The sequence below is a fragment of the Panthera onca genome, chromosome C1 (genome assembly GCF_046562875.1).
Source record: "Panthera onca isolate mPanOnc1 chromosome C1, mPanOnc1 haplotype 2, whole genome shotgun sequence".
NCBI classification, from domain to species: Eukaryota; Metazoa; Chordata; class Mammalia; order Carnivora; family Felidae; genus Panthera; species Panthera onca.
In genome coordinates, this window is record NC_138346.1 from 34,537,167 (window position 1) to 34,563,524 (window position 26,358).

Below are 26,358 nucleotides of genomic sequence, written 5' to 3' on the forward strand. Positions count from 1 at the left end.
CTATGAAAGGAGGGAGTAATAAAAAAAATAAATTGGGTTATGTGTGCTGTAGGAAGTATATAGTTTATCAGAGGAGATAAGGAATAATTATATGGTTAAAATGTTTTAGAGAAAAGTGGAGAGTATTCAGAAGTAATCTTATTTCAAGTTGAGGCTTCTGGGAAAACTGGCACTGGGAAAAAGTGGCATTTGAACTGGGGTATGAAGAATGGCTAGACTTTGAATATGTAGAAGGAGAAGAGATATTAAAGGTAGAAGAAATTGCATGAACAAAGTTACAGGATTGAGGGTTTCTTGGTGTGTCTAGGGAGCTGGTAAAGAGAATCCTTTGTTTTGTCTGGGCTATATTATGTTGGTGGAGAATCCAGTCTGGGGGTTGGGGGGACACCAACTGCCTGGGAAGGAGAGCTCTTAGGGAATGAGGGGCAATGAAAATTGTGAGGTTTGAAGTCAAATGATTGAGGTATATGCTAGATGTAATTATTTTTTAGGAGAGGATAAAGCTCATCTAGTCCCAACTCATAAGTTAAATCCTGTCTTCAGTGTCTCACAAATCCCTCTTACTGTTCCCATTCACCTCATTTATGCCTTTATTACAATAATCCAGGCATAATTTGATAACATTTAAAATGATTTTTATCTCAAATTTTTCTATCCTTGAAATTTATTCTGTATTCTGATTCCAGATTTCTTAAATGTCATTTTTTTTTTTTTAAGATTTTATTTTTCGGTAATCTCTACACCCAGCATGGAGCTCAAAATCACAACTCTGAGATCAAGAGTTGCATGCTGTACCGACTGAGCCAACCAAGCACCCCTCAGTCGTCACTTTCATTTAGAAACTTGTTCCTTATAGGATCAAGTTCAGACTTCTTAATCTGAACTTGCCAAATTTAAGGTTCCAAGTACTTTCCCCATAATCAGTCTTACTTAAATTGGTCTATACACTGCTGCCCAACTGGCTCCGTCTTCTGTTTGCTTTGGGGCTTCTTCTTCTTTTTTTTTCTTTGTCTTTTACCCACTGGACACTCCCCTTCTCACCGTTCAAATCCTTCCATCTTTGAGGAACCTACTTAAATCTTACTCCTGTGTGAAACCAGATCACTTCAGCCAAAAAGAGCTTTCCCCCCACTGATTCATATGTAGAACAGTTCTGTTCTAAAACTCATTAGATATTTATTATCTGGTGGTGTTATCTTCTTTTCTTAGCTATCTTAGATCATGAAATCTTAGATTTAATCTAGATCATGGAGCTCATTAGAGCTCTCCCTGATAGATCTTAGATTTCTTTAGATCTTTAAACTCCCTTAGGTCAGAGGCTGTCATATACCACTTTTTTTCTCTTGTCTTTTAGTTTAATTCAAGAGGCATTTGTTGAAAACTGTCCAATAAGCAGCTGATTGACCAGTTGTTAGTTTGGGTCATTTTACTGAAATTTCTTCTATAACTAGCTTCTTAATATGTAATGTTCCTGGCTTTGTTACTGATTCATATAACCTTGGGATATCCTGTTTAAACACCCTGGATTATGATTTATTTGTGCTAGAAAATGAGCATACAAAGTTAACTCGTGGTATAGAAGTGGAACTAATTCATGTTGTAAGGATCATTGAGGTCTTTGAAGCTTATCCATGTCTATATCCATTAGCGTTTGCCAAACTTCAAGTTCTTTCTCTTTAGAAAGCTTTCTGACAATAAGGAAGGAATAGTTAAGGGTCTAATTTAAGAGTGTTACACTATGTGTGTAACAAAAAAATTGATATGTGTGTTCATGGTGAAAGAATTCACCCACTAGTTCAGTTAATAGTTCATTTCAACTACAAATTAGTATTGAGTTGCTTAAGCTCCTACCATTATCTACTAATCATTCTGATCATCAAGAGAGAAGAAAGGGAGAAGATAGCTCCTCCCCCTTCCTTCCTGGAAGACTACTTCCTGAAAGTAAATTGTAATATATGTTGTGAAAGAAACAAATTAGATGCTGAATTAGAAAATAAAGATGGCAGGGGAGGCTGGCTACTTTAGATGAGGTAGACTGGCAACTTCTCCCTGAGGATGATTTTTCTGGAAGAGTGAGAAGTAGTTACCATATAAACAATAAGAGGAAAGGGTATTACAGGTACAGTGAACAGTTACAAAGGCCCAGAGATAGGAGAGAATGTGATGAGGAAATTAAAAAAAAAAAAAAAAATGACAAGGTTGTGTCTCTGTGGCTGAGTATAAGCAAGGAGAGTGGTGCAAGATGAGTGAAGAGAAGTAGTCAGGGGGCCAGACTAGGCCAGACCCTGTAGACTGTGATTTGATGTATGGATCTTATCCTAGGTTTTGTTTTTTTTTTTAAAGGAGTTTAGGGTGGGTTTTTTTTTTTTTTTTATTTTAATGTTTATTTATATTTGAGACAGACAGAGACAGAATCCAAAGCAAGGTCCAGGCTCTGAGCTGTCAGCACAGGGCTCGAACCCACAAGCCATGAGATCATGACCTGGGCTACAGTCAGATGCTTAACTGACTGAGCCACCCAGGCACCCCAAAGGAGTTTAGTTTTTAACACATTTTTCTTGTTGCCTTACAGAGACAAAGAGCAAGAAGTTGAGCATGGAGTCCTGTTATAAGAGGCTGGTTCATAGACTAAGAGCTAATGATGGGTAGAATTAGGATAACAGAAGAGGGGATGAAGAAAAGTGGGCAAATTTGAGGCATATATTGGTATTAGACTGTATAGGATTTGGTAATGGGTTGGATGTGGAAGATGAGAGAAAGAAGGCATCTACTACTGTTCAGTGGATCAATTCAAGGGAATATAATCAGCCTGTGAGAAATTTGAGTGGAGCTGAGGAAGTCTCGTCTGAAGAGCCAGATTTGGAGTTATTAACACTGCAGAGGTAGTGGTTGGTTTGCACAAAGGTAAATGAACAAGAGCAGCAATAAAGAATGCAGTCACATTTGGAACTTTGGGGAACACCAGCATTTAAGGATCAAGGGGAGGGAGCTGGGTGATCCAATGAAGGGATTTGAGAAAGTGCATTCATTTTAAGATGTAGACTTCAGGAAAGTCATAGGAAAGTTTAGGGAGTGGTCAACACTATTGAACAAGAGATACTAAGATAACTAAGAAATCATGACTGGATGGGTAAACAGAGCCTATTGGTAACTGAAGAGAATGCAGTTTCAGGAAAAATCAGATTATAGTGGGGTTGAGGTGTGAATAAAAGGAAGAGAGTAAATACTCTTTGAAGAAACTTGACTGAGAACAGAGAGCAGTAGCTAGAGGGGAACCCAGAGTCTTGAAGAAGAGAAATTTTAAATTTTAAATTTTATCTGTTTTTTTTTTTAAAGGTTTTGAACAAAGTGGAAGGTTTTGAGCATGATAATTGACCAAGGAGGAGGTTGCTATTGAATAGGGATAACTAGTGGAGCAAAGTTTAGAGAAGGCAGGAGTAGAGACTTTTAAGTAACATATGTTTCAATATTTTATACCTGGGTGAGCATATACATATGGTAGACAAATTGTAAGGTAATTGTAAAGTAAGTTTCTCTCCCACTTCTGTCTTCCAGCCACCCAGTTCTTCTAAGAGAATTGCTAATTTATACTCTGATTAACAAGTGTGCAAGTGGATGATTGAGGTTATGCTTGTGTTTAATTCTCAGAGTTTGGAGAGAAATCTAGCTATAGATGATATAGATTTATTGGTGGCAGGAATAAAAGTAAGAAGGATGGAGAACAGACGGGTTCAGAGATGAATGTCAAAGATGTGGTATGGAGCTGTCTCAGAAAAGGACATTTAAGAGGATAATGGAGGGCATGCCTGTGATGTGAGATCCATGGTTGATGACTAAATTTACAGCAGCCCCATTCCACGTGGTTTTGTGACTTTTCCAGGAGAACTTAACTACTTCTTTATATTTAAAATGCATGTCAACTTAGAAAATGGACTTCTCAAAAATTCATCACTTAAGTAAATGCATGTTTGGTGTCCCAAGTGCCAAAGCTCTGCTTTCTACTCTTACTGCTTTCAGTCTAGGCATGTTGTGTCTGGTGCTTTGAGGTTATTCAGGCCAGTGATATAAATCAAAACAAAGACAAGTTTGTTGGTTAAGAAAGAGCATTCTCTGTCTGAAGGAAGAAAAGAAGAGATGGAGACTAGAAACCAACTAAACTGTCTCTGAGATGGTACTACTGTTTCTAAAGCACATAACAACTTAAAAATTTTTTCTTTTCAATCATTTTTAGCTCTTTAGCTAGTACTAGGCTAAACCACTAACTTCCTTTGTTTTATTTTTAGTCACAAATTCAAGACTACAAACAAGACTTAGATTAGCAGATGTACGTTTAAGAAGATATTTGATCATTTTCATTTGATGTGGGGCTTATTTTAAATGTATCCATAAACAGCTGCAAATGTTATTAGTGGAAAACATAATAAATCTAAGCAAGAAGCCAAAGATTCCATTTTAGCTTCCCTTGAAACTGACAACTAGTTCTTTTTCGTTATTACAAGAAAAGTGGGTACTGCATTGTTGCTATAAAAATGATAAATCACCCTTTTAACAGCAAACTCTTATATAGAGGTGTTTTTTGTTGTTGTTTTGTTTTGTCTTGTTTTGTTTTTGAGAGAGCGAGGAGTAGGGGGAGTGGCAGAGGAAGAGGGAGAGAGAACATCTTAAGCAGGCTCCAAGCCCAGTGTGGAGCTGAAGCAGGGGCTCAATCACATGACACTGAGATCATGATCTGAGCTGAAATCAATAGTCTCTTAACCTACTGAGCCACCCAAGCACCCCTCATATAGAGTTTTTCATAAAGCAAATACAGTGTTTTCTTTCAAATGTTCAATCTTTGCTTAATTTTTCAAGGCAGTTCATTTAATTGACATTGGACTGAAATGTATTAATCAGTTTTATTTGCTAAATTACTTCTGTAATTCAGTGTGTTGACATTTTTAATCTTTAAGCTTATAGCTAGGTATGTATTGTGAGCCTATTATGGGTCTGTTGCTTTTAGCTTTGGGGCATACAAAAATAAAATACCGTCATTCAAAAAGCTCACAGTGTTATAGTGAGGAAGGTAGTGAGCACATAGTCTGGTAACATCCAAGAAGAGCAGTCAATAAATACTGATTAAAGAGTAGAATAATAATTGGGGCACCTGGGTGGCTCAGTCGGTTGGACATCCAACTTTGGCTCAGGTCATGATCTCACAGTCCGTGAGTTCAAGCCCCGCATCGGGCTCTGTGCTGACAGCTCAGCCTGCTTTGGATTCTGTGTCTCCCTCTCTCTCTGCTCCTTCCCTACTCATGCTCTGTTTCTCTCGTCTCAAAAATAAATAAAAACATTAGAAAAAATTTTTAAAAAAAAAGTAAAATAATCATGAAAAATTTTAAGAATTCTTAAACCATTTTTTCCATGTTTGTAATCCACTATGTATTTCTCAATAGCAATTAACAGTAAAATTCTCACAAAAGAGAGAAGAACCTATATTTTTCTTGGGGTTCAATAAAGAAGGGACAGAGTGTATTCATAGCCAGCCTATAGAAAAGAAAAAAAGGACACCAAGATGAGAAAAGCACTTGACAATAGTGCTGAAGGAAGAGAAACAAGCCAACTAAATCCCAGTGCTGGAGGGATGAAAGAAAGAGGTAATTGAGGAGCTAGCCAAGGGCAGAAAAACAGATCCTAGGGTTCAGTCTCAAGGAGACACCTTCTAGGTTCTCTGATAACCTGGTTGTCTGGTTTCTCAGCCAACAGCCAGTTAGAAAGCAGAGAGGCACCCTGCAATGGCAAAGTGTAATAGCCTCACAGTGAGGGGGAGAAGAAAATGAGAAGTGGACTTACAATCTCCAAAAAATTAGCATTTTCTGACGATTTATTGTAGGAAGAAAGAGCTTTTTAAAAGCTTATAATCCTGGAGGGTACAGCTGTAGTCATTATATTATAATATAGTGATTGCTAGACATAGTAATGACCCTGAGTCATCAAATTCTTTTTAGTCTGTTCTAAGGACTTTTTTCCCCCACTCCCATAGCAGTTGGACTTTCTCATTACCATGCCTTAACTTTAGGGGAAAAATATTTTACTACCAATGTTTAAAATAAGAAAGCTTGGGGAGAGGGTCATTATTAAAGGTTTTGTGGGTTTTGCCACAGTGTTGTCAAACTCATCTCTAGGGACTTTGCAACTTCACTGTAACTGGTGGGCTTAATTGATAGAGTCCTGTCCATAGCTAACATCTCTTACTGAAACTCATGAGAAACCTTTATAGACTTTGTAAATTGTACTAAGAAAGCTCTCAGTTTTCAAATGCTCTGACAGTCTTAGGTTTCTCATGTAGTTTCATTTTTGCCCCTACTACAGAAGGCAAGGATATAACTTGACTAGAGATTGATTCATTCATTTCAATAAATATTTATTGAATGCCTGGCATATGCAAGATATCAAGATATAGGTAGACTTAATTTATTGGAATAAGGATTTATTTTGGTCTATATTCCACTAATTTTAGTGGAGTGGAAAAGGAGAATTTCTCAAACTACACAGGCTCACTGTCCCCCACACTCCCAGTCTCTTGATAGTAGAGCTCAAGAGTTTGGATGACCCAGCTTTGGAAAACATAGTCTTGGGTTTGATTCTGACATTATCCTAGCTTGGGCAAGTTAATTAACCTCTAAGCTTCAGTTTTCTTGCTTATGAAATGGTGACAATAATAATGTTCACATCTTGGGGTTCTGAGGATTAAAAGGGATCATGTGCATAAAGCCTTTATTCCAATGCTTAGCACATAGTAAGTACTCCATCAGTATTATCTATTATTATTAGGAAAGACTGAATGTGGATCAAAATTGAGAATATATTTCTTTATCATGTGTTTCTCATTTGAAACACAGAGGTTCTTGTGTCTTTATTATCAATTGTTTAATATTATCAGCTGATCTTAGAAAACTTTTATAGTGCTAGTTTCACTTGTTATTTTCTACAGCAAATTCATGAATTTAACATAGAAGTTGGTTTGTTTTCACTGTCAAAAGAAGATAGTATCTGCTCAGGAAAAGTCTCACAGGGCAGTGATGTCTCCTATTCAATTGTTCAAGTCTAGAAACTGAAGTTTTCTCAGTGTACTCTGAGTTGATAGATCTGGAGGAAAAGACACACTAAGCAAACTCACTCAAGAAGAATAAACAAGCCAGAATGTCTGCCATTAATGTACAGTAGAACTATCAAGTGAACTGTATGTTTTGGTTTACAAACTGTATTTTTCTCTTATAGGAAAATTTGTAGGAGAAGCCACGTTAACACAAGTTTTGTGTTTTTGTGTGCTTTTAGACATGGAGGACATCTGAAGCATACGGAACAATCTGCTTAGGGAATGGGGAGGGGTGGGCTGAGTAGCAGTAGGCCACACTAGCTCACAGTAGAAGGGGCTGAGGCTGGAGGACCAGGTGGGAAGCTATTGCAGTAGCCAGAGAGAGAGAAGGGCTTGAACTAAGGCCATGGCAACAGGCTTGGAGAATAAGTAGACAGGAACAGGTGACTACATGAAAAGAAGGAATTGAAAAGAAGAAAGATGACTCTTAGATTTTTGGCTCTGCTGGTCAGTTAAACTGATAATATTAACTAATTAGTAAAGCAGGAAAAAACAGGTTTCATGGGAGAAGGATATAAGTTCATTTTGGAATGTGATGAATTTATGGTATTGATTACAAGTTGATGTTTAGAGTTGTGGTTTAAAGTCCTATGCCAATTTGGGCTAAAGATAGAGACTTGGGAAGTAATTATAATAGAGTTAGAAATTAAGGCCTTTGAAGTAGATGAGATTCCTTAGGAGAGAAAGGAGAGGGGCTTGATAAAATCCTAAAGAACAGGGGCTACTAGCTATTAGTAAGGCATGTAGCGAAAGACGGTTCTGAAATTTTCTCAGCTGCCTACTTACTGTGCCTGTCAGGCTCAGAATCTCATTGTCTCCTGAGTGGCAGATAATAGCCATAGCTCAAAAAATTTACCTGAACTTCATTGGCAAACCAGAGTCATCCATTGCGTGTCAGTTCTCCCTCAAAAGATAACCTTATTTTGAAGTCCTGGAGTTAATTGTGGCAACTGGTTTGGAAAACAATGACTAATATCTAAACCACAATGTAACTTGAACATCTCCTTGCTTAGCAGAATTACATTACTGAAAAAGTTATATGTCTTAGATATGTCGAATTCTAGAAATCATTCTAGAAATATATATGTTTATAAATATGTTTATAATATTCTGTTCTGACCACTCCCATTTTAAGTTACACCCTGTTCCTGGTCATATAAGATTGCATGTCCTGGTGCCACTGATTACTTTGTTGATCTGAAGAACTGTAGTACCTACAGTTTTTTCTTTTGGCATCTTTTGGAAACGGCTACCTTATTATAAGTTTAAAATAACTGAAGGATTTAGGATCATCTTAAGTCACCAAGAGCAAGTTTACATTTGATTGTTAGAGGAGACAGAAATGAAGACACAGGTTTCTACCTCTTATTGAATTAATTCTGTTTTTAAAATTTGTATTTACCTTACTGCTATGCTAAAGTGGTGTTTAAGGGGTCTTCTTAGCTATTTTTTTTTGAAGATAAGTCCTGAAGAGCAGATTATACAATAATACTCTTAAGTCTGCCAGCATGATTACATCTGTTCAGTTCATTTCTTAATCTTCTGTGAACTGTTTGTAGGTTTTCAGGTGATGATATCTCTTGATTTAATCTATAGCTTAAATATTGCCAATCAACATTGAAAGAAAATACTTTCTGATTTGTTGGGTAAGGATGTATTTGGTTCTAGAAATATAGTATATATACTTTTGTGGTATAGTACCAATGGAATCTGGAACCTGTTGTATAAAATGTCTCTGCTCGAGGTGTTTCCCCCATTTTTGGTTAAGAGAACAGAAATCCCAAATTCTATGCCATTTACTCTGCATTACTCATTTTTGAATCAAAAATCATGATTTGAATCATGATTTGAATCAAAAGGACACAAATTTCTGTTAAAAAAAGACTTTAAAATATTATAGGTATGATGATTTTATTAAAATCCCAGAATATAAATTCTTGACACCAACTGCTCTTGTAAATAAATATTTTATTTTATTTATTTTATTTTATTTTATTTATTTTATTTTATTTTATTTATTATTTTGGGGGCTATAAAAGTTTATTTCAGGAACATGTATTTCCTTTTTTTCTTTTTCAAATTTTTATTTAAATTCTAGTTAGCTAACATGCAGTACAATATTGGTTTCAGGAGTAAAATTCAGTGATTCATCACTTACATACAACACCCAGTGCTCATCATACCAAGTGTCTTCCTTAATATCCATCACCCATCTTGCCATACCCTACCCACCCTGCTCCATCAACCTTCAGTTTGTTCTCTGTCTTTAAGAGTCTCTCATGGTTTGTTTCCCTCTCTCTTTTTATCTCCCCTCCCATATGTTCATCTGTTTTGTTTCTTAAATTCCACACATGAATAAAATTATGGTATTTGCCTCTCTGACTATAGCATAATACACTCTAGCTCCATCCACATTGTTGCAAATGGCAAGGTTTCATTTTTTTGATGTTTGAGTAATGTTCCATTATACACACACACACACACACACACACACACCCCACCTCTTCTTTAGCCATTCATCATTCGATGGACATTTGAGCTCTCTCCATAGCTTGGCCATTGTTGATTATGCTGCTGTAAACATCAGGGTTCATGTACCCCTTTGAATCTGTATTTTTGTATCCTTTGGGTAAATACCTAATGTAATTGCTGGATCCTAGGGTAGTTCTATTTTTAACTTTTTGAGGACCCTCCATACTGTTCACCAGAGTAGCTGCACCAGTTTAGATTCCCACCAGGAGTGTAAGAGGTTTCCCTTTTCTCCTCACCCTTGCAAACCCCTGTTGTTTCTTGTGTTGTGAACAAATATTTTAATGTATCTATAACCCAAATGTCAGCTGAGTGTCCAGACAGACCCTTTAAAAGCTAAATAGTTGTCTTGAACCTTCAATTTCATGTTATGGGGAAGCAAAACCCTCCCTAAGATATCTGCAAATTCCTGGTGTTCTTGTGGCCTCTGAGCTACTGCCATCTGGCTTCTGTCTCCCTCTCCAGAGGAAGAAAAAACAGTTATTTCCCTAATCTTATGTAGAGCATCTTAGCCTTTCTTTTGATGTTGCAAGGCCTCACCTTCCACAAGTGGCTTTTCCATGTATTTTTCCCAAACAAAAGCCATTTGTTTCCTAAGAGGAGCTCTGCTATCATATGGTAAGATGATGAAATGTGTACCTTATTAGGTGTAATGTGATAATAATAACCCTTTTAGTAAATCTTATTTTCTCCATTTATCAAACTTTTAAATAATTATTTTTTTAAATATAAGTTTATTTTTGAGAGAGAGAGAGAGAGAGAGCGCGCGAACAGGGGAGGGGCAGAGAGAGAGAGAGAATCCCAAGCAGGCTCTACACTGTCAGTGCAGAGCCTGATGCAGGGCCCAATCCCATGAACCACGAGATCATGACCTGAGCTGAAATTGTGAGTCAGACACTTAACCAATGGAGCCACCCAGGGGTCCCAAACTTTTAAATATTTAACTAATTCATACTAAATTCAGTCTCCACACCTTAGAAATTATAAGAAAACCCTGTCTTGAAGAAGCTTTTGCAATATTGGAATTGGATATATTGTCTAACATTGTGTAGCTCTTTGCCAGATCAGACAGAGAAAATAGTGCTCTCTTGAAAGGACATAGGATTTCAGATAGAGTTTGAAGAGACATGATTATAATTATATGAGAAGTAGTCTGCCTTCTGAAAGAACAGTAGGGCTTCCTTGGGTTTTAAATTTTTTCCCTTTTATCTCCTACCTTGCTCCAAGTTTCCCTCACTTTCTAACCCACAGGCAAGCATTTTAATGTGTTTATAAGTTTAATGCAGAAAAAATTAATTTATTGTGTAAATGTCATTATGGTATATCTCTAATTTTGTTTCTTGCTTTTTTTTTTTTAAATGTAATTTATATTTTAGAGAGAGAATGCAAGCAGGAGAGGGGCAGAGAGAGAGGGAGAGAGAATCCAAAGCAGGCTCTGCATTGTCAGTACAGAGCCCAATGTGGGGCTCAATCTCACGAACCATGAGATTATGACCTGAGCTGAAACCAAGAGTTGGTCGCTTAATGGACTGAGCAACCCAGGCACCCCGGGCTTGCTTTATTCACTCGGCACTATATTTCTAGTGCTATGTTGCTCCATGTGTGTATCGCCCATATTTTACCTATGTATTGTCCATGGAGTAGGCCTTCGCCTTACTTTCACTAACAGCAAAATGGAAGACAATCTTGTATGTGTCTCTTTATAGGCTGGTATGAGAATTTCTTTGAGGCAGGTAATTACCAGGAACAAAATTGCTGGATGGTAGAGTATGTATGTATTTAATTTGACTACATAGTTTCTGTTGGTTTCTTTGAATGGCTGTACTCCCACCGTGCATTCCCACCATGAGCATTTTATTCAGGGAAATTTTTATAAGAGTTTCCCTAACACTAGTAGTTAGTAACAAGAAAGGATTACCTTAGGTAAGAGTAATTGTTAGAACTCCTGAAGTTTTGCTAGGTGGCAGTTCCAGGTGAGATATATAGCCATGCTTTTTATAAGAGCATGTACTTTTTGAGAATAGAGCTGTCAACAATGTAGAAGGGTAGGAATTGATCTGAATTCTATATCTTCTACATCCAGATGACCAGGTATCATGAAATGGTATTGTTTGTATTTTATAATTCTACCTCCCCATCAATTTAACTTCTAAATTATATTTAACATATAAATAATTCTTAGTGTGTATCAAGTACAATATAACATTGGATTGTGAGTAACTTGTTCTACTAATGTTCCATAAGACTAGCAAACATTTCTAATAAATTTTAACTTGATAAACAAGCAATGTCTTGCAATATGAGAAGTATGTGATGCTGAACATCACATGATCACAACTGAACCAATGGTTCTTGAAATTCACTTTGATTTTTGAGTGCTTTGGATTACAAGCATGTTTCTGGAACCAATTATGCTTGCAAACCCAAGTTTGTTAACATATGCTTTAATAAATATTAACTCATTTAATCCACATAACAACTCAATAAGATAGGTACTGTTATTGTCCCAGTTTTATAAATGAGGAAACTGAGGCATAGAGGAATTAAGTTATCTAAGTATAGATTCAGTTTTAATAAGAATCTATAAAAATAAATGGGTTATGTAGTATATGTTATTTCATAGTCCGTTACAAATATAAAGGTGCTGTTTAACTTTTGAATACTAACGTATGTAATTCATCCTAAGGCCAATTAGGAAAGGGAAACACGTGTACTAACATGTTTAATATTATACTTCTCAGAATTTGAAAATAATATCTGACGATAGCAATAACATTTATTAGATGCTATAGTTGGTACTCCAACACATTGGATGTGTGAATTTTCCAGATGGGTAAACTTTAATTATTTAAGCATCATAAAATATTATCTTTTAATGCTTTCTTTTAAATCCTGTTTTTATGACTTGTTAAAGAGTATGTTTGGAAGCATGATTTAACATTTTCCTCATGATTGGTTTCATATTTTGATGACTGTCATTGTACTTTGATGAGCTATTGTGATTAGCTATGAGGATGAGGATATAGATGTGAAATATGAAACAAAATGGCTCTGATAATGACTAGACCTTGCTTTCTTGAAAAAGCCCCTACTATTTTTTTGCTTTTGGATCATTTGCCTAACTTTATAAAAGGTAAAGTATGCAGTGTGCAACCACAGTTGTATAGTGTGGCTGCTCTTCTGTAAAATTGATCATTGACTCACAAGTGGTTCCTTGTCTAGGAAACCTTCAGTGTTGCTGTGGTGGTTTTAGCTCTTAGTGATTTAAAGACCTTGATGAATCACAGATACTTATGAGCAGTTACCCATTCACTATTCATTATTCACTATTCACTATTTGTTGAGGAAAGTACAGAGAAATAGTATTCCTTTCCACTTCAGTAGTTTGGGCTAGCTTACTTCAAAGAATGTAAATTCATTATCTTTTGCAAACAAGATATCAGGCTCAAGTTTCCTTCAGACCTTTAATATTTGGCTTGAAATGAAATGCCAAGCATGAGTAACATCTCAAATTACATGTCTAAATGTACAGGACAGAAAACCCTGTTCTTGCATGGTAGATTTACTTTCTTCTACATTTTTTAGACACAAACTCCTCTGTTTAAAATGTATAATTCAAGAACTTTCTGGCTAGAGACAGAGTATGCCCCAGAGCAGATTCAGTTCTGCTGATCACCAACAGATGGTCATTTCAACTCAGCCATTATTGTTATTTTTAGCATGTTTGTTTTATATAGATACTTTTGAGGTATCTCAAAAGTAGATACAAACTCCATTTTGTCCCTAAAAGCAGTGCTAGTGGTAGATTGATGGACACAAAAGTAGAAATGGTGTAAAAAAAATTGAAAGTGCAAAAATTACACATATTAAACATATGATTAGACAATAAGAATGATTCTGAAAGACAATTCCATGAAAAAAGATGGACCTGTGCTATTGACAGCAAAAGATGAAGAAATGTGAATGTTTGAAATGGTTTTGCATTAAAAAAAAATTTTTTTTTTTTGAAATGGGGTGCCTGGGTGGCTCAGTCAGTTAAGCATCTGACTTCAGCTCAGGTCATGACCTCATGGTTTGTGGGTTCAAGCCCTGCATCGGGCTCTGTGCTGACAGCTCAGATTTGCAAACCCTTTTGGATTTGTGTGTTTTGGATTCTGTGTCTCCCTCTCTCTCTGCCCCTCCCCTGCTCATGCTCTGTCTCTCTCTCTCTCTCTCTCTCTCTCTTTTAAAAATAAACATTAAAAAAAATTAGAAATTGTTTTGGCAGAGGATGATTGTTAAAGTGGGATGCCTTTTTAGTTATTTATTCAAAGATTAATTCATTTAAAGTTAGGAATTTAAGAATTTAAAGGCTAAGCATGGTGAATGCAAGTGCTTCTGTGGAAACTTATCAGAAACCACAGATGGCACCATGGGTTTTTCCTTATCTGCAGGTGAAGCTCTGGTGCGGATTCCTTAGCTGCCAGAAGTTCCCTCCCTTCTGCTGTTGGTAGAGATTGTGGCGGGGGTTTGTCTGCCTCAGCAAATATTTATTGTAAACAAAACAGAAGTTTTTTAAAAATGCCCAAAATGTATCATATCAGGTAGAAAGGAATGCAGAGCCCATAAACCTGAATCTCACTCATGGTTTTGGACTTTAAACCAATGGATTTAACAGCCTTTGGAATCCAACCTGTTTGTAAGTAGAGCTGCCTCTGTATATTTCATATTCTGAAAATCCTACTGATCTTTAAATCTAAGAAAGATCTCTAAAAAGGGGGGGGGGATACAAAAAAAAAGAGATGATACCAAAAAAGGGGGGATACAAAATATTTGCTGGGCACAATTCCGGTTTCCTGAGGGTGAACTTTACAACTGCTGGTAGAATAGCTATGCTGAATATAGCCGATTGTAATATACTGGGGCACATCAGTCCAGCTAGACGTGATGTTGACGTGTGGTCTCTGCCTTTGTGAGGTCTGCTACTCACTCTTCAGGTTGGATTGTGGTGGTGACACCCCACCCCTTTTTTCAACTGTTATACTAAAGCAATCATACTGTCTTTTTTGTGGTTTAATACCAGGTTTTAAAATTAATGGGTTTTTTGGTAAATCTTACCTTTGATGTAGCTGGACAACATTAAAATTAGTGCATATCTGCATCAAAAATCTATTTAATGTATAAATGTAGTAAATTTATTTTATTTTTTAAATTATACAGGTTATCTTTAGACCGGATTAGGGTTGTTGCTGCCTAAAAGAGCTCCTGCTGATGGTGATTGGCACTCTTCCCATTTCTCCATGCAGATAAGCAGACAACATGTACTCTAAATTAATCCCCAAAGTATTATTTGTATAGTAAAGTTTTAAAGTGTATTTCTAATTTAAGTATTTGTTAAATCTTTTTTTTTTTTTTTTTTAATGTTTAGTTTGAGGGTGGGAAGGAGCAGAGAGAAAGGGAGAGAAAGAATCCCATGCAGGCTCCTCACTGTCAGCATGGAGCCTGATTTAGGGCTTGATATCACAGTTCCTGAGATCATGACCTGAGCCAAATTCAAGAGTCGGATGCTTAACTGACTAAGCCACCCAATAGCCCCTATGTGTTTGTTAAATCTTTTGTTTACTTTAATTGTAGGCTCTGTGCTTTTGTTGAGATGAGGTTTCTCTGAATTGTTTTAGTCTTTTCTGTAAGCCTATTTTGACCAGCATATCCTGTTTTAAGGAAGTAGCAAGATTTTTTTTAAGGCACAGAACCTATATTTAGGCACAGACTGTTGACCATTTAGTTTCCATGGCTAGGCTAAACTAAGTCATTAGCCATGATGTGTTCTTCCAATAATATCTCTATCAATGACATGTTTTGGTTGTTCTTCTTAAGTCGTATTCTTGTTTAAGTAAGTCACTTGGCTATTTTACTTTATTTTCTCCTAGATGTGCATGATTTATAAAGGTTGGATTCTTGTTAAATAATGCATGTTTGGTTGATCAGAGAAAAGCATTGAAGTTGTTCCTGAAAAGAGTGAATAAAAATGGAGCATAAAAAATAGTTGGTGCTCAAGGAGATACTAAGAATATGTTGTACGAACGAGGAAGGGCACTGAAAATGTGTTGTTTGTGCTTGCCAGAGTTTGCCAGCAGTTTCTACTACATTTAGAACTCTGATTCTGCAGTCTTTCTTAGAAAGGAAAATGATAAATGTCACTAAACTGACATCACTTGTTAGAGGGCAGGCAGTAAATGGGATTTCTTATGTTAAGAGAAAAATGCCATAAAGTGTCACAAGTACAGTTTACATTGTTCCCAACTTTGTGTAAGGCACAATAACAATAATATTATTAATGATACTAAAGTAATACCATTTAGTAATGATAGAAATAGTAACTAATATTTGCATAGAATTTACTCTATTCTAAAGCATTGTTCTATTACATGTATTAACTTGTGTAATTCCCCCAACCGATTCTCTGAGGTGGGTGTTAATACTATCCTCTCCTAACTCACTTAATCCCCATAGCCACCAAATAAATAGAGCCTGTTATTAGGTTCATTTTTAGATGAAAAAAATGAGATGAAGTAATTTGTCCAAGGTCGTACAACTAGTAAGTGGTGGAACTGGTGTTCAAATATAAGCAGCCTAGGTCCAGAATCCATGTTCTTAACCACTGTCAGTAGGCTGGATAATGGCTGTCAAAGAGACCCAGATCCTAATACTCTGGAACCTGTGAATATTACCTTATATGGCATAAGGGATTTTGCAGAAGGGACTAAATTAAAGATTTTGAGATGGGGAGGTTATCCTGGATTTTCTAGTTGGGTCCTAAATGTAATCATAGGTGTCCATATTTATACAAGGGAGGTAGAGAGTGATTTGATGAAGGTTTTGTAGCAGTAGAAGCAGAGAGATTTGAAGATGCTTTGCTACTACTGGCTCTGAAGGTGGAGAGCCACCTTCCTGCATTCCTGAGCCAAGGAATGCAGACTTAGAAGCTAGAAAAGACAAGGAAATGGATTCTTCCCTAGAGCCCTCAGAAGAAGCACAGACCTTCCAATACCTTGGTTTTGGCCCATTGAAACCACTTCATCCTTTGATGTCCAGAACTGTAAGATAACAAACTGGTGTCGTTTCAAGCCACTAAATTTTTGGTAATTTGTTGCAGCAGCAGTAGGAAACCAATATAGCTTCTATGCTATGAATAAAGGTACTAGTTATAGTTAAGACTTTTATTGTAACATCTCTTCCCCAGAATCCTTGAAGGAATGAACTTCCGTAAAAATCTTCTTCAGTTGTCCTGCTTTATAAGGCACCCGTCACTTTATTGCTCAGTCCTTTTCTCTTTATATATGAAGATTATTCAATCGTTAGACTATAGAGTAGTCTAAACAGGGTAGCTATTCTGAGCTCAGAGTTGGCTGTTGAGCCAGAAATTTAAGAAATACTAGGCAGAAGACATCATCTTTTCTTTAGGCCCAAACAAAAGGGGAAGCTGAAGGGAATGAGCATTTTAGTGTCTACTGTATGTCAGGTACCAAACTAGGAATTTCTATTTTTTATGTAGTTCTCATACCTGACCCTCCCTATAAAGAGTAAATTATTACTCCCATCTTGACAATGAGGAACTGTTGAATAATGTGCTCAGGGTCAGAAGACCAGTAAATAAGATAAAAATTCAGGTTTGTCTGATGCCAAGGTGCATACATTGTTTTATGCTCAGCATTGCTACTCCAAACTAATCCTACTGAGGCACTCAGATCTAGACTAGGGCACATCCAAAGGGTTTATTTACTTAGCTCTAAAGAGTCATCGGAAAGAACATATCATTTCCAGATCATCTCTGACCTGGTACACAGTCTTCTGGTTAGGCAGGTTCCTGGATTGCCCTGGAAGTCTAGATTCTTCCTGCACGACTCTGAAGATGGACTTAGTTCTGTATTCAACTTGGTATTCTTTATTCTTATATAGAAGAGTTAAGGCTAAACAATTAACACCACCTCCAAAACTAATTAAAAAGCAATCCTCCAGAGCAAAGATCTGGAGTCCATAGTTGAACTTTATACACAGTTTTTTTGTGACTGTGTTTCTATGTGATACATGTAAATATAAAAAACAGAAAAAGTAAGAATGCTATAATAAGAGTAAACCACCTAGTAGGTAAGAGTGGCAGGCAGAAGGTCCCAAGGTTATCATTAGATTTTCACAATGGTCTTTGATTAAAATATGTTTAAGAACCATAGTTCTGTTTAAAAACCAATTTGGCCCAGTATGAGAGGCACTTGGCTTCTATTCTCTCCTTTTTCATCTCCCTCCTGCTCCCTCTCTTTCTTCCTTTTTTATCTTCCTTTCCTCTCTACTTCTTTCTTCACATGCAAATTTATAACTTACTACTTTTTAAAAAATGCTTTCTTATATATTGAAATAACTTTAAATACACTTGTAAGTGTAGGAAATAAAAGCCTATTCTTTACTGAAATTCTTCAGGAAGTAGTGATCTAATTATAAGTATCTAAATGTAGGGTGGAACCCTGTTTAAGAAGTTGATCTAGGAAATCATTGATTTAGACAGATGATTATTTAATACCTGAATTATTTTACTACTAGATTGGGAGTTGGCAAACTTTTTCTGTAAAGGGTGACTTATAAGGTCTCTGTCACAATTACTAAGCTCTCCCACTGAGGCATGAAAGCCCAATCACTTATCAATAAATGAGTGTGGCTGTGTTCCAGTAAAACTTCATTTATGACACTGAAATTTGAATTACATATAATTGTCACACATTTTGAATCATTTTAACTTTGATTTTTTTTCAACTATTTAAAAATGCAAAAACTATTCTTTAAAAAAAATTTTTTTAAGGTTTATTTATTATTGAGAGACAGACACAGAGTGTGAGCAGGGGAGGGGTAGAGAGAGGGGGAGACACAGAATCCGAAGTAGGCTCCAGGCTCTGAGCTGTCAGCACAGAGCCCGACATGGGGCTCAAACTCACAAACTGTGAGATCATGACCTGAGCCGAAGTCGGTCGCCCAATCAACTGAGCCACCCAGGCGTCCCAAAAATGTAAAAACTATTCTTATCTCAGGGGCAGGCCAAATTCATCTTTCAGGCAATAGTTTGCTTACCCTGCACTAGATAGCCTATTATACACTAGCATGCTTATTCTTATATTTGCATTACCATTCTATTTTTAAAAATACATTGCCGGGTTAATAATCTATAAATTTGGGTCTCTGGAGTATTATAATTTAAAAGACCTTGGTAAAGATTATATGTAACATAAAGACTTAAGAAAGTTTTTGTTTGCCTACTGACGAATCATTATCCCCTCCCCCACTTCTTTGTTGGCAGAACCCCTAATTAAGATTTTGTTCAAATACCTGATGGTCATATATTTCAGAGTTTGCTTTCTTCTTCCTCCCAGTTTCAGGGTATGGGAGTGGGCAAATTCTTTATTGGTTTGATCCAATTTTCATTCCTTTTCCTTTGTGGTGATTGATTTAGGAATGGCAATTTGGACAATAAGGTACATGGGGAAGAATTCAATTGCATACAATAGACTGATCTTGCATATGAAAATGAATTTTTGACAGCTGGAGTTGAAATCAAAATACCTAAAGAAATACTTTTGAATTTTACTTCATTTTGCACTGGCCACTGCAGATTGCTGTCTTAAGTTTTTTTATTTTTTTGTTTTTGATTTTTTTAAGTCAAGTTAGTTAACGTACAGTGTAGTATTGGTTTCAGGAGTAGAACCCATTGATTCATGACTTTCATGTAACACTCAGTGCTCATCCCAACAAGTGTCCTCCTTAATGCCCTTCACCCCTTCGGCCCATCCCCCTGCCCACCTCCCCTTCAGCAACCCTCGGTTCATTCTCTATATTTAAGAGTCTATTATGGTTTGCCTCCCTCTCTGTTTTTATCTTATTTGTGCTTCCTTTCCCCTATGTTCATCTGTTGTGTTTCTTAAATTCCACATATGAGTGATCTTCTGATATTTGTCATTCTCTGACTTCTTTCACTTATCATAATTGCCTCCAGTTCCATCCATGTTGTTGCAAGTGGCAAGACTTCATTCTTTTTGATCACTGAATAATATTCCATTATATATGTATACCACATCTTCTTTAAAAAATTTTTTAATGTTTACTTGTTTTTGAGGGAGAGAGAGAGCACAAGTGAGGGGGTGGGTAGAGAGAGAGAGAGGGAGACACAGAATCTGAAGCAGGCTCCAGGCTCTGAGCTGTCAACACAGAGCCTGATGCGAGGCTCAAACTCACAGACCACGAGTCATGACCTGAGTTGAAGTCAGAGGCTTGACTGACTGAGCCACCCAGGTACCCCAACCATATTTTCTTTATCCATTCATCAGTCAATGGACATTTGGGCTCTTTACATAATTTGGCTTTGGGGATAGCACTGCTATAAACATTAGGGTGCATGTGCCCCTTCAAATCATCATTTTTGTATCCTTTGTATAAATAACCTAGTAGTGCAATTGCTGGGTCGTAAGGTAGTTATATTTTTAACTTTTGGGGGAACCTTCATACTGTTCTCCAGAGTGACTGCACCTGTTGGAGACAAGGGAAACAAAAGCAAAAAATGAGCTATTGGGACCTCATCAAGATAAAAAGCTTCTGCACAGCGAAGGAAACAACAAAACTAAAAGGCAACCAATGGACTGGGAGAGGATATTTGCAAATGACATATCAGATAAAGGGTTAGTATCTAAAATCTATAAAGAACTTATCCAAACTCAACACCCAGAAAACAAATAATCCAGTGAAGAAATGGCCAGAAGACATGAATAGACATTTTTCCAAAGAAGACATCCAGATGGCTAACAGACACATTAAAAGATGCTCAACATCACTCATCATCAGGGAAATACCAATCAAAACCACAATGAAGTACCATCTCACACCTGTCAGAATAGCTAAAATGAACAAATCTGGAAACAATAGATGTTGGCGAGGATGCGGAGAAAAGGAAACACTTTTACACTGTTGGTGGGAATTAAGTTTTTATTTATATTCCAGTTAACATACAGTGTACTATTAGTTTCAGGTGTATAATATAGGGATTCAGCATTTCCATAAAACACCCAATGCTCATCACTAGTGTACTCCTTACTCCCATTACCTATTTAACACATCCCCCCCACCCACCTCCAGTCTGGTAACCATCAGTTTGTTCTCTGTAGTTAAGAGTCTGTTTCTTGGTTTGTCTCTCCCTTTTTTCCTTTGCTCGTTTGTTTTGTTTATTAAATTCCACATATGAATGAAACCATACGGTATTTGTCTTTCTCTGACTTATTTCACTTAGCATAATACTTTGTAGTTCCATCCATGTTGCAAATGGCAAGATTTCATTCTTTTTTATGGCTGAGTAATATTCCTGTGTGTGTGTGTGTGTGTGTGTGTGTGTGTGTGTGTGTGTACATACCGCATCTTCTTTATCCATTCATCAGTTGATGGACACAGGCTGTTACCGTAATTTGGCTATTATAAATAATGTTGCTGTAAACATCAGGAAGCATGTATCCATTTGAATTAGTCTTTTTGTATTCTTTGGGTAGATACCTAGTAGTTGCTAAATCATAGTGTAGTTCTAATTTTAATTTTTTGAGGAGAATCCATATTGTTTTCCATACTGGCTGCACCAGTTTGCATTCCCACTAACGGTGCACAAGTGTTCATTTTTCTCCACATCCTCGCCAACACGTGTTGTTTTTTGTGTTTTATATTTTAGCCATTCTGATAAGTGTGAGGTGATATCTCATTGTAGTTTTGATTTGTATTTCCCTGATGATGAGTGATGTTGAGCATCTTTTCATGTGTCTGTTAGCCATCTGTGTGTCTTCTTTGAAAAAATGTCTATTCATGTCTTCTGCCCATTTTTTTATTGGATTTTTTGTATTTTGGGTGTTGAATTGTATAAGTTCTTTGTATATTTTGGATACTAATCCTTTATTAGATATGTTCTTTGCAAATATCTTCACCCATTCTGTAGGTTGCCTTTTAGTATAGAATTTTTAAATTTGTATTTATTAAAATTTTCTGAATTCAAATAGAAAAATTAAATTTTTATTATGTCAACAAAAAATTATAACTCCTTTTTTGGGAAGGAGTTGTTTATTCCATTATGTCTTTTTTTCCTTACACAATGTATTCTTCAAAAAAAAGGCAACCCTATGCCAATAATCACAGAAGTTTTCCAAATTTTACTGGTCCATGTAAACCTTAAAGTCTGGGTGTTGGAAATCTTGGTCTGTACTCAGTAAACTCCATTCTTACTACCTCACTTCCTGACTCCTAGCAGCCTGGCTCTGGGCCTAACTTTGTGGCTGAACTGGTTTCTAGAAGGTTAACATTGATTCCATGGTCTCAGCACCCTCTTTTTAAACCAAATTTCCCCTTTGCCTTTTCTGTAATGTTTAATTCTGTTGCCTATTTCATCATTGAAACTCTTTTGCCTAGCATTTACTGAGAACGCTTCTGTATCTACCTCAATGACCATTTTTCAGTTTCTTTTAATGCCTTTATTTTGTTCCTGTTGTGACTCTTGTTTACAATGCCTGTAAATGGTATGCATGAGAATGAATTAGCCATAAATAGAAGCTGCAAGTTGCTAAGTAGAGACTATTTAGTAGAGACTGTCTTTTGATAGAAAGCTAGGCTTATAATCAGTATTAAATAGTTTCCCTAACTGATAACAGTTGTTTTTTTCAAGTACACACATATGTTTAATGCATTGCATTCCTTGGTATGTATCTTTATTAAACCACTTCTTTTTTATTGGACTTAAAAATTTTTTTTAATATTTATTTATTTATTTATTTATTTTTGAGAGAGACAGAGAGAGAGCGGGGAGGGGCAGAAGGAGAGAGAGAATCTCAAGCAGGCCAGATCTGAGCTGTCAGTGCAGAGCTCAATGCGGGGCTTGAACTCACAAACCGTGAGATCATGACCTGAGCCAAAATCAAGACTTGGATGCTTAACTTACTGAGCCACCCAGGTGCCCCTTAACCATTTCTTTATGGATATTTTCTTTCCATTTGTGTGCATATGCTTTTAAAAAAATAACCACATGTGCATTCTTGTGCCTACGTCTTGACACACTTTGTGAATATAACCACATTATAAATTCATAGTGGTAGAATTGTTGAATTGTAGTGTATGTGCACTTAAAAGTTTGGTATACATTGCCAAATAGCCTTTCTAAAAGTTTGTACCAGTTTGCACTTTTATCAACAGTATGAGTGCTGCTTTTTCCATGCCCTCTCCAACAATGAATATAATAAAACTTAATGTTTGCTTATCTAATGGGTGAAAAATGTTTACATTTTTATTTATTTTAGTTATAGTGAGGTTGAGCATATTTTATATTATTGGTTCTCAACTGGGAATGTTTTTGCCTACCAGGGGACATTTGGCAATGTTTGCAGACATTTTTGGTTGTTACAACTGAGAGAAGGTCTGGGGAGAGAATTCTGCTGGCATACTGCTAAACATCCTGCAATGCACATGACAAAGCATTATCCCCAGATACCAGTAGTGCCAGAGTTGAGAAACTATTTTATATTATTCCACTTCATCTCTTTTGTTGGTTTATTATCTGTAATTCTTGAGTTATTTTATTGGTTATTTTCAGGTTTATAGTATATAGCTTTAACTTATCACAGATTACCTTCAATAATGTTTTACCATTTCACGTACAATATAAAAGCCTTATAACAGTATATTTTCATTTTTCTCCTCCTGGCCTGTAATACTATAATACATTTTACTTCTACATATGCTATAGACTTCACAAAAATAATTATAATTATTATTAGTAGTAGTATTAGTATTATTTTAAACAGTTGAGTATCATTAAATTTTTTAAACGTTATTATAATTTATTATTAGATTGCACATATTTCAGGTGAATAATTTGATAACTTTTGGCATGTGTATATAATTGTGAAACCAACACCAAATGTCACAATAATGAACATATTCATCATCCCCAAAACTTTTCTCCTGCCCTTGGAAATCTGTCCCCCAACCCCAGGCAGCCACCGATCTGTTTTCTGTTGCTATAGATAGGCTCACATTTTTAGAATTTTCTGTTAATGAAATCATAAACAATATATTTTGTTTTTGTCTGACTTTCATCTGGCATAATTATTTTGATGTTTATCCATGTTGTATGTATCACTAGGAAAACATTTTTAATGACACAGATTCCAGGTAATTGAACTGTTATTAAAGAGCATGCTGAATTCTAAAGTCATTTGATGTGTTCTTTGTTTTAGGTCATGACTCGCCAGAGTATGATAATCACATGAGAGCACTCATTGCTGCAGATGTCATTTGACTCATCAGAAAAAATCTGTTTAAAAGAAAATATCTATGCGACCAGATCCATTTCATTTTTGAATGGCTTGATGGATTTCCTTTACTCTGATTCACACCAAAGCTGTCCTTATCAACCAAAGCAAGAAAGGATCCTGCATGAGTCAATCACAGAATGCCATTTTTACATCACCAACAGGTGAAGAAAACCTCATGAATAGCAATCACAGAGACTCAGAGAGTATCACTGGTGAGTCCAGTTTAATAAATATTGAAGTGCTGTTCCTTACAGGATAAAATGCAGATGCCTCAGTCTAGTATATAAGATCTACCATGATGGAACCCTGGCTTCGCTTTCCAGCCTGATCTCCTGAGAGATCCACTGAATTAATATTTCCTTCTCCTAGGCCCTTACTGAATTATCAAAATCTGCCTTGTGTCTTCTGTGTCATCTGTGTTGGATTCTTCTGTACCATGTGAGCCCTGGTCAGAAGGAACTGCATCATACTTACTCTCTTCCCATCTTGCCTTTCTATTCATATCTTCCTATCCCTACAAGGAAAGAGTTGCTTGCATTTATATACCTTGCAAGCACGTGACAACATTTAGGCACTTAAGAAGCTCTCAGGACATAAAGGTTATTCAAACATGGGTATGGGCCCATAAGCCCTTATCTGTAAGACCAAATCAAAACAACTCTGAATACTCAAAGTTTTTTCTAGACTTTGGTTCTTAAATTCATTGGTCCACAAAGCTTGACTTGTGTAGCTGTTTCTAGATTTATCTCACTTAGCGTGAATATTTGCTTGCTGAATGTGTATTAATGTATTTAAATATGGGGTGCTGCTACAAAACCAGTTGGTGATGTTATATATCGTATAGTAGATGCTTAGCACTACCTTTCTAAAACTCCAAAAAATTCTGAAGTCCATCCAAACCCAAAGTTTTTTTCAAATTTTTATTCAGTTTTATTGTGATATCTCCCCTCTTCTGTAACTCCAATTGCATGTATGTTAGACTGCTTGATACTGTGACACAAATCACTGATGATCTGTTCATTTTCCCCCCAGTTTTTTTTTTTTTCTTAATGCTTCATTTTCGATTGTTTCCATTACTATGCCTTCAAGTCTACCTCTGTCCTTTTCATTTGGGGAATGTCTAATCTGTTAATGTTACCCAGTGAGTTTTTCAATTTAGACATTGTACTCTAGTTCTACTCGGGTTTTATAAAGATCGATATAACTTCTGTTTCTTTTCATCAGGTTTATGTTTTCCTTTTAAATCTTTGAGCATATTAGGGGCGCCTGGGTGGCTCAGTTGGTTGAGCGTCCGACTTCAGCTCAGCTCATGATCTCTCCGTCCGTGAGTTCAGGCCCCGCGTCAGGCTCTGTGCTGACAGCCAGAGCCTGGAGCCTGTTTCGGATTCTAGGTCTCCCTCTCTTTCTGCCCCTCCCCAGCCCATGCTCTGTCTGTCTCTGAAAAATGAATAGACCTTAAAAAAAAATTTAAATCTTTGAGCATATTAATAATTGCTGTTTTTAAATTGTTGTTTACTATTTTTATCATCTTTGTCATTACTGAGCCTATTTCTATTGATTCATTTTCCAACTGGTAATGGATTACAGTTTGCTTATTCTTTGCATATCTAGTAATTTTTGACCAAATACTGAATATTTTGAATGTTACATTGTTAGGTGTTTAGATTTTGTTGTCTTCCTTGGAAGAGTGTTAAAATTTGTTCTGGCATGTCCTTAAAGTTACATGCTGATAAAGTTGATCCTTTTGAGACCTGGCCTTTTTTTTTTTTTTTTTTTATGAATATAATTTATTGTCAAATCACTTACATACAACACCCAGTGCTCATCCCAACAAGTGCCCTCCACCATGCCCATCACCCATTTTCCCTCTCCCCCACCCCCCCATCCACCCTTAATTTGTCCTCTGTATTTAAGAGTCTCTTGTGGTTTGTTGAGGCTTGTTTTTAATCTTTGTTATGTGGGTCTCTAGATCACACTTTAGATCATACTGTAATATGCTTTGTTCTAGCATTAATTTAATCCTACTACCAGTAGGTATGGCCTAAGATCTTTACTGATTATCCCACCTGTTCATAAGGGTTTTCTACAATGGCTAGATGAAATTCTGACCTCTTTTCGCCTTGTGTAGGAGAGTGACACAATGTAGATATGAAGATGTAGATGAAAATTTGAGTGTATGCGAGCAAACCAGTTTTGAGGCTCTTCAAGAGGAACAAGAGGAGTCCTTGATATGGACAATAGCACAATGTGGCTACAAAAAATTGGGCATATGGAAGGGACATTTGAAAGATAAAATGTTAGCAAGGGAATTGTTAAGACTGGATAATCAGAGAAAGATATCAC

At 36.4% G+C, this 26,358-nt stretch overlaps 1 protein-coding gene across 5 annotated transcripts in view; it reads left to right on the top strand.

Annotated features, from left to right (window-relative positions):
* TRAK2 (trafficking kinesin protein 2) overlaps positions 1–26,358 on the top strand; it is a 65,104-nt gene that overhangs the window by 4,748 nt on the left and 33,998 nt on the right. For 2 of the 5 annotated variants that reach the window (XM_060622944.3, XM_060622945.3), the window contains one exon: positions 23,938–24,227. In XM_060622944.3, the coding sequence (XP_060478927.3) occupies positions 24,137–24,227 (91 nt within the window). In that variant the 5' untranslated portion in view covers positions 23,938–24,136. Of the gene's footprint in view, positions 1–14,254; positions 14,343–20,198; positions 20,359–23,937; positions 24,228–26,358 lie in introns of those variants that run through there. The other 3 variants (XM_060622946.3, XM_060622947.3, XM_078451016.2) reach the window with 3 other exon arrangements.